Here is a 9,434-nt window from a genome sequence, read left to right as displayed (position 1 = left end):
AACATGGCACCTTGAGCTGAGCAGCCGTGAGCTGCCGATGGGCGGCCGGATGGTGACTGGACTTGGAGCTGAGCTAGCTGCGCCCTCCACAACTAAGACTGAAGGACAACAACTTGGCTGTTCCCCTTCCCCAATTCCCCAATAAAATCTTTTTTTAAAAAAAGGAAAAAGAAAAAGAGATGTCTGACACCTACTGATCTGCACTCAAGTCACCTTAATATTCTTGGTATAAGGGAAGGAATAAACCATTAAGAGACAGTAAAGAACTGGTTAGGTGTTCAGGCTGGTTTGGCTTCAGTTTTCTCTGGATATCCCTCTGGCCTAGACCAAAATTCCTCTGATACATTGGGACTTGGTGAAGCCCCCAGCGAGGGCAAGGCCAGGTGGACCAACCCCAGGAAAATCTCCCTCAATCCTCACTCAATACAAGAGCTGCTTCCCATCACCGTGTTTCCGGCATGGACTAGGTTTTCAAGGGAAGAAATCTTGGCAGAGAATCACCACAACCGAATTTGGTTTGAGAAAGGGTGATGTTCCCTGAAGCAGACAAAATGCCCCCACTGTTCCTCCACTTAACACTTCCATGGCATAGAGAAGGCAGCATGGATGCCCGCCTGCCTGCTCCAGCTAACATGAGGCTGCTGCACGTGAAGGGAAAACCTAATACTGGGGGATCGGGCAGTTGATGAGGGAGCAAGGCAGCTGTCACAACCACCCCAGCTTGCCGACCTTACCCTAATCCCTGCCCAGCTCCCACCCTGAGAGGAAAGGGGGATTTCTACAAGGATCAGGCAGGAGGAGAACTCAATCCCCCTCCAGAAATACCTCCAAAGCCAAAGAGAAGACACACGGGACCATGTGTTTCTTTAACTCCCTTTTTAAGCTTCACAGCAACAACTTTCTCATCAGAGTCAAAGGGGTGGGATGTTTTTGCCAAGAACAGAACAAACAACACACATACAGAACTCTGCTCTGCGGGTTTTCATCCAGTCCCTCCCTTTCTGTCTAATTCAGAAAGCAATTCACCTACAAGAAAGTAGGTTGTCAAACTGGGACAAATTTGCTCTTCCCTAAAAGAGAGCTACAGGAAGAGACAGTCCTACAATTTCCTTAGGTTATTGCTTCTGCTATCGTGCGGCCAGTGAGGGGTGAGGTCGAACACTGAGGAGGGCAGAGCAGAGAAATGGAGCAATTTTAGTATTTTCAAGACACTGTTAAACTGCTAAAATCACCAACAAAGAGAACAAGATTTCTAAATAAACCATGTATGGAGAGTGTTTAAAAGAGAAAAAAGAAAGCACTGAGGGCCTCTCTTACCTGTACAGCCAGGAGCATCTGGTAAAAATAGAGTTTACATGTAGCTTCTTTCAAGCGTTTATTCGCCACCACCCTGTCAAACAGCTCGCCTCCCTCCATCCTGAAACACAGGCAAAGCAAGGGGCTCATGCCGGGAGGGAAACTCACTTGGGTGGACAATAATAACATGCACAAAACAAACTCATTAAGACAAGCAAAGAGTTGCCATGTTTATTCACTCTTGACTGCCACTGTAAAGGTGATGAGGTAATAAGCTCATTCACAATGAAGATGTTCCTGTAAGAAACTAAGGACCAAGGAAGGACAGAAGGGGTGTGCAGTGGGCACTGGAGACATGTGAGGTGCTTTAAAAAACCAAATTCAGTAGATCAGAGGCGGAGCCCAGGAGTTTGCATTTTTATCACACACCCCATGGGATTCTGAGACTTGTAAAATAGAGCAGCAAGCAGAAACCTACAATCAGACAATGGTCTGAACCCCAGCTCCACAGCTTCCCAGGTAGGGGACTTTGGGCAACTTCTATGACCTCTCTGAGCTTGTATCTGCCTCTTAAAAAAAAAATTGAGATGATCCCACCTACTTTGATAGCTGTTGTAAAAATTAAGAGATAACTGACCCAGATATAGCGCCTGGCACAGTGTAGAGGCTTGGCAAGGTTATTCAATCACTCTTCACTCCAGTTTCCTTTTCTGTAAAGTGGGACTAAAAGTAGTAACCCACCAGTAACTTGTAACTAACCTGGATAACTGTTATGAAGGTTAAATGAGTCAATTCATGTGGAGTGCTTATAGCAGTACTGGGCTCATATTAAGTGCTTAATTAATATTGGTTACTGTTATTGTATTATTATTATTACTACTACTACTACTACTACTACTATTATTAAACCGTTTTAATTAGATCCAGTTATGTAACAATCTCTCATCTAATAGCAACAGATATCCCCTCAAGCACCACAAGGGCTGTCCAGATTCTCATAATGCTATGATCAGGATGGCTGTTTACTACATAATCTTAGTAGACAACCTGCATAGCCCGTGTTTATCATTCAGGAGCAAAGCCTTGCCTGTCTGCCACAACAGCTGCTCCCAGAAACACTCCATATTTATGCAACAATGCACATCAGGCAGGCCTCTTTCAGGAATGAGACAGGAAATTACATTGGTCACACCAAATAAAACAGGACTCTATGGCCACCGAAATATTGGGTTGTCGGAAAAGTCATGATGCATTTTTGCAATGAAAAACATAGGAAAAAAACATCATGACTTTTCCAACAACCCAATAAACCAGTAAGCAAACCAGCACCTGAAAGATACTCAGGTGCCGCCATGCAACCTGGTACTGTGATCTGAGCAGATAGGTCTCTCAAGGCAGGTATCTTAGAGTAATAATATCCACCTGTGTTTGAACACCTACATGCCAGGTGCTCTGTTGGGGGTTTCCCTAGTAGCATTTAATACTTACAACTCTGTACACGGGGTATCATTATTATCCCCATTTAACACCAGGAAAATGAGACTCCTAGGGGGAAGTAAGCTAACAATGGGCAGTCAGCTAGTCAAATGCAGAGCAGGATTCGAACCCAGGCCTCAATCCAGGGCCTGGAGCATCTAAGCTACCTGCCTTTGAAAACACCGGAGGGATGTCAGATGCACTAACCCAACACACACTTTGAGGGCCCCACCACCACACACGTACATTGAGGGTCCCCAGGATGAGAAATGCAAGCCAGCACTAGACTCTTCAAATAAACATTCAAATGGGAACAAATAGAAAAGCTTACTACTTACAATTCCAAAACAATATAATAATCTTCAGCATCAAAAATGTCTTTAATCTTGATGATACAAGGCTGAAAGGGAAGAGGAAAAGTAGTGAGACTCTCCTACAAGGAAAACCTACAAGAGAAGGACACGGGGACATCTGACAGAGGGTCAGGGAGGCCAAGACCAGGCATTCGGCCCCATGTCTTGGGACACTTTGAAGGTCATGCAGGGGACAAAGCAGAACAGAATTTACCTGGCTCCTCAGTGCGAACGGACCAGAAACTCTCCACACCATCAAGTTGGCGAGGGACTGGTTCATGTTTCACACACGAGGATGGCACCAAGCAAGGAAGGCCGGTCTCTTCCCAGCCTTCCTCCTCACCGCCCCAGCGCACAGGTACTCAAGGATACCTAAGGAACTTGGGGAGCCTGACAAGTAGAAGCAGCAGGCCAGGTGGGGAGCACAGCCATGCTGCCAGGTAGCGGCCTGTTCAGCTCCTCGCAATGGGAACCACAGGGGAATGGGAACCCCATGTGGCAAGATCCTCCCATTTTTCAAGGAAAGAGAGAAAATTCCAGTTTCTTAAGAACTCTTAAGCACACCTGTGGTGGGGGAGACCCACACATACGACTGATAGTTGGTGACCTCTGCTGAATGAAGGATGCATACAGCAACGTTGAAGAACAAGGCAAAGCAGTATTGCAGAGTTTAAAATGCAGATTTAATAGTGTGCTTTTATACTTAGAAAGCACACCTATTGTTTTTCCAGGAAAAAAAAAAAGGATAGACAGTCAAGTTCAGTGGTTGGAGTAAGTAAAAGATGTGGTGAGTACATGTTGGGGACGTGCCTCCAGCCCTCCACAGAGAGGAGGGCTGTGGTTATATCAGAATTAAAGGGAAGAGAGCTGTAAGGTTTTTAGATTTTAGATTAAAGAATAGTAAAACTCGCCAGAGGGATCTTCCTACAAAGCAAATTTCATCACATCCATTGCTCTAATTAAAATCTTCCAAGTAGTACCTTCCCACGATGAACAGTTATGCAGCAGTTGAATGAACGCCCCACTGCTTCTCCCAGCATGATGGATCTTGGAAACATAATGCTGAGCAGAAAAGGCAAGTCCCAAGAGACTTCAAATAGCATGAGGTGCTTCAATTGTATGGTCAAGTTTTCATTCTTAAATTGGATGGCAAGGTCAAAGGTGTTTTATTGGTTTGCTTTTCAATGTACATGTATTACACTGCACATGTCAAATAGTACATAGTTTTAAGATGTGTAAAGGAAGAAAGGGAGCAAAGCATCCAAAGGAAGGAGGGAAGGAGGAGAAAGACAAGAAAGCTTTGGGTGTTTGTTGCCTAGGAGATAAAAATCCAGCCTCTCAGTGAGATTCTTAGCAAAGCCTTCCTGACCCAGCCTCGTCCTGCCCCGCCACCCACCATACCAGCCTCATCTCCTGCTCCTGGTCCCATGCAGCCTCCTCTCCAGACCCCAGAACTCCCCACCTGCTCCACACTCACTGTGATCTTTCCCAGTGGCACACCTTTGCTCATGCCTGGTGATCCAGCCCTCTGGGCACATCTGGCCTCAGGCATCAGGTCCCCAGCTAAAATGTCCCCCTTACAATGCATCCACACCCCCTGCAGTCGTTCTAATCTATGCCGCACCACACCGCATCTTCAGTATCTGTCTCCCCACCAGGCTGTGAGCTCCAGGAGGGCAGAGAAAGGAAACTTAACAGCCAGTATGGAGGTCTCCTTTCACCAGGCACTCCATGGGCTGAGTAAAGTCTTCTTTATCTTTATCTTTCTAGGACCAACACTCAGCATAGCAGCTGGCACACAGGAGACACTCACATGCTACCCAGAATAATGCCAACATCAACAGCAGACACAGCCCTCCCTCAGGGTAGACTCTGCCAGCCACATTTTGGTCATGGGGCATATGGCCATGGGGGTCAGGCTAGGAGGAAACAGCTCCACCACTCCTTACCTAAGATCACAATATACTCAGCTCTGCATGAAATTTTATTATTGTCACAATAAAGAAAACACTCACTATGCATTATAGTATATTAAGAGGAATAGAAAGGAGCTAAAATTCTCATAGAACATTAACAGGAAAGCAGCAAGCTATCTAATAAACCAACTGACAGCAGCGTCTGTCTATTATATAGAAATATGGAGGTAAATTCTATTTTTAAAAAGTTAAGATTTTAAAATGTTTGTAAAGAGGGAGATTAGAAGGGATGTAGAGCTGCTATTTGCCTAATAAACCTTTTAGCACTATCTGACCCTATATACATGTGATATCTTGATAAATTAAAAAAAGAAACAGAAGACACATGGAAGAGATCAGAGGAAAGAATGAGAATTTCTGATTCTGCTTGGCTTCATACCAGGCAGTGCCCTTCTGGGAATGGGTGTAGCTGGGAGCTGATAGAGCACTGGCTGGAGCGGTCACAGCTGAAAGTGTCTCTCAGAAACCAGAGGCCACTAATGCAGACCTTCCAGTTAGGTCATGCAGGGAAGAGTTTAAGGCATTACAGATCTCTATCACTCCCCAGGTGTGTCTGTTGTGCCTAAAGCTTTACAAGCACATCTCATTTAATTCTCACACTGATGTTTGAGGTAGGTATCCTTATTGTCTCCACTGTACAGATAAGAAAACAGAGGCTCTGAAAAAACGAAACGTATTTCTCATAGCCAGGAGGTGATAGAGATGGGATGGGAACCCAGGTCTGTTTCCCCACTAGACTGAAGCCACATGAGAGGAGGGATGGTCAAGTTCATCTGTGCTCACCACTGCCAGGGCCTAGAAGACAGCCTGGCACAAGATGTTTAACAACTGAATCACTGTCTGACTCCAAAGGCCAGGTTCTACTGGGCTACCAGGCTCAACTCATTGTTCCCCAAACACACAAGCCTGTATTTAATTCCCAAGGGCTTTCACATGTCCTTGTAAACTGCAAAGTAATATCTCCAGAGATCTTCTTTAGGGTTCTAAATTCCTCTCCACTGCAGTGGACATTGGATTTAGATACATGTTAATTTTGGGGGTCCTCTGACATCCAAGAAAGTTCTCTGAGCATTCTAAGTGTTTATCTCAGGGGTATATTTGAAGCAACTCCATCCCAGAAAATTAGAGGGCTTCTCTCTTTAAAAAGAGACTCCAGATGCCTTGGAAAAAAGAGGAAATTCAGGAAGAAGACGATGTTGCAAGGGAATTAGAAGAAAGCCAAGCAGGAGGGTCAGCCACTTGGATTTTATGGGTTTTCAGGTCCACCCATGAGTTCTAAAGGAACCCATTGACTTGTGTCGATGATGGAGATTCTGTTCTTAGTTTCTAATTGTTTGGAGAATTTGAGGAGGTGAGAGAAGGGAGAAGAAATCTTTTTGTTGTTTGGAGGTTAAGAACAAAAATAAGATGACCCTTAGCTGGACAGTGGAGGTCTTGTTTCAAGTTTAACTCCAGTGCCTACCTATTTCATGACTTCATGGGGGCTCATGAGTTAATGAAGAAATGGAAAGAACAATAAAAAGGAAGATGGGATCAGTCCCACAACTCTACCTTTCTCTTCTCACATCTTTAAAGTTAGACACTTTCCACTGAGACAAGGTCCATAGTGCACAAAAAAGATAGGAACTATTAACACTCAGTGAGGCCACTGGCACCCCATTTACACATGTACATACACAATTAAGGAACCCAAGTTAATAATCGCTGTATTACATTGAAATGCTTTGCACTCCTCCCATATTTTGAGATACATGATTTTCAGTATGGGTCATATTTTACAGAAATACTTACATGATTTAATTTTTTCAAAATTTCTATTTCTGTTTCAACATTGAGAGCCGGATCCTTTGATAAATAAAATAACATTAGAGTTTATTAATAATAATAACCAATATTTAGAAAATATTTAGTTAAAAAAAACTTAGTTGATAAAGGAAGACTGCCTTAGTTCCAAACCCAGCTCTACTCAAATAGAGAACGCAAGGCCTAGAGGTCAATGGTTTAAATAACTCACCTAAAATCATTCTGTAAAGTGCTTGGCAAACAGGAAGCATTCAATAAATGACCAGGCTTTACACCAAGTTCTTTATTTTAAAGGGCAATCTCACATAAGCCTCATAATCCCCAAGTGAACTGGGTTCTATAATTATCCCCAATTTACAGATAGAGCAACTGAGGCTCAGAGAAAGGAAGTCACTTGCTCCAGTTCCCACAGCCCAAAACAAGCATTTCCACTGTTCTCATGCTTACCTGGTAAGCTCAGCTTGTCTCATTAGCTGTGGAATTGTATGCATTCATAAAAATGATAAAACAAAACCAAAAAAAATCCACAAAAACGTACTTAATTAAACTGTGTGAAGACAATGTCAAGTCCAATTTCTCATAATAAAGGAGACACAGTTTTCCAATTTCAACTGTAAGCTGACATATTTACTGAGACTCTTAACTAGAGGAAGCTTCAGCGTACTGAAATTGTTCTCCATTACAATTCCAAAAGGATGAATCAAGTTACTCAACCTCATGGGCTACACCCTCCACAAGCACAGAGGATATAGAATTACATATTTATGTAAAATGGACTTCAGCTAAGAAACCCAGATGTTTAATTTTAAAAGTCTGCCTCTTCCTGTAAGCTGTTAAACTCATTACCAAGTCAGGGTGTGCTCTGATGACAGAGAGGTCTAAAAGAGTCCAATATAATTTGAAAGATGAAATTATGAACTAAACTTTTGCTTTAAGTCATTAAGAATCTGGTATGTATTTTCTTCCCCCCAAAATGGGAAACAAATCCAAAATCACAGGGGAAAAGATCTATAACAAAGTGAACACAGAAAGGAAATTCCTCTTGCCATGTGAGAACGGCATTGTTTTGGAGTGAAAAAATTGATCTTTAAAGAATGTTAAACTATAATAGCCAGAAACAGCTGGCCACAAAGGAAAACGTGATTACGGGTCACATTTTACAGTACTTTGTTAGGTCATGTGTTGAAGGACCAATAAATTTGGCCATTTCACTCACAGAGTAAAAGTGTATTACACAAAATGTAATAAAATGAATGGCTAGTATATAGAGACGATTAAAATAATTTAATTAAGATTGTTAAAATCTATAAACACTAAGATATTCATTGCCACATTACCGGAATGAGCAAAGAATTAGAAACTATCTAAACGATCAACCAGAGAAATGGTTGAATAAATTATGATCAAGTCTATGAAAATTGAGACTTGACCATCCAAAAGCATATATTAGGGGAAAGTTGACGCATTAATGCTTGTGCAGAAAAGCAGAATACTGAGTTGTATATATAATGTGATTTCAACCATCTAAAAACACGAATTCATATGAACAAAGACTAAAAGGAAAAGAGAAACTGAAAACAGCTGTGGAGTTATAGTGGTGGGGACATGGCTGGGGTTTTTTTCCCCCCCTAATTTCCTTTCGTTTATTGTAAATAGTCTTGTAACAACTTAGAACAAAAAAAAAAACCAACTTCCTGCTAGTACATTATTACGTACAACCCAGTAATTTTTAAAACCAAATTATCTTTAAGTTTCTAGATTAAACATGTCCAAAATTTTTTAACGTTCTTTGATACAAATTCGGATATCTAAGCAGCAAATTCTCCCAGACTTTGAAAATCACCACTCCAAATTTTTGGGACATTAAGACGTGTTAAGGGGGGCCGGGCAAGTTGCTCAGTTAGTTAAGAGCGCGAGCTCTGAGCAACAGGGTAGCCAGTTCAATTCCCACATGGGCAAGTGAGCTGCGCCTGAGCTGAGCTGCCACTGAGCTGCCAATAGATGGCAGGATGGTTCAGCTGGTGAGAGTACATGCTCCTAACAACAAGGTTGCCGGTAGACTCCCGCATGGGATGGTGGGCTATGTCCACCTGCAACGAAGACTGAATACGGCACCTTGAGCTAAGCGGCCGGGAGCTGCCGAAGGGTGACTGGATGGTGACTAGACTTGGAGCTGAGCTAGCTGCGTCCTCCACAACTACAACTAAGATTGAAGGACAATAACTTGGCTGTCCCCTTCCCCAATTCCCCAATAAAATCTTAAAAACTAAAATAAAATTTAAAAAAAGTGTTAAGGGAGTGACTGGTTAGCTCAGTTGGTTAGAGCATAGTGCTAATAATACCAAGGTTGCTGGTTCGATTCCCACATGGGCCATTGTGAGCTGCGCCCTCCTTAAAAGAGTCAACCGTCAACCATTTCATTGAAGCATGAAAGCAATGTGTAACTAATGACCATGGCTGTTCCCCAGTGTAAAAAAAAAAAAAAGAAGTGTTAAGAACAGCTGAGCAGCCCCAAACACATGTGCTTACT

General features: G+C 42.7%; 1 protein-coding gene across 1 annotated transcript in view; it reads right to left on the bottom strand.

The window, feature by feature from the left end:
* CHEK2 (checkpoint kinase 2) overlaps positions 1–9,434 on the bottom strand; it is a 48,135-nt gene that overhangs the window by 10,482 nt on the left and 28,219 nt on the right. The window contains exons 7-10 of the mRNA XM_019643045.1: positions 7,751–7,782; positions 6,893–6,946; positions 3,111–3,172; positions 1,318–1,417 (exon numbers count right to left, since the gene is read on the bottom strand). Coding sequence (XP_019498590.1) covers positions 1,318–1,417; positions 3,111–3,172; positions 6,893–6,946; positions 7,751–7,782 — 248 coding nt within the window. The remainder of the gene's footprint in view (positions 1–1,317; positions 1,418–3,110; positions 3,173–6,892; positions 6,947–7,750; positions 7,783–9,434) is intronic.

The sequence above is a fragment of the Hipposideros armiger genome, unplaced genomic scaffold, assembly GCF_001890085.2.
Source record: "Hipposideros armiger isolate ML-2016 unplaced genomic scaffold, ASM189008v1 scaffold_75, whole genome shotgun sequence".
Lineage (NCBI taxonomy): Eukaryota > Metazoa > Chordata > Mammalia > Chiroptera > Hipposideridae > Hipposideros > Hipposideros armiger.
The sequence above is the reverse complement of the archived record's forward strand: the minus strand, read 5'-3'. Positions and strand labels throughout refer to the sequence as shown.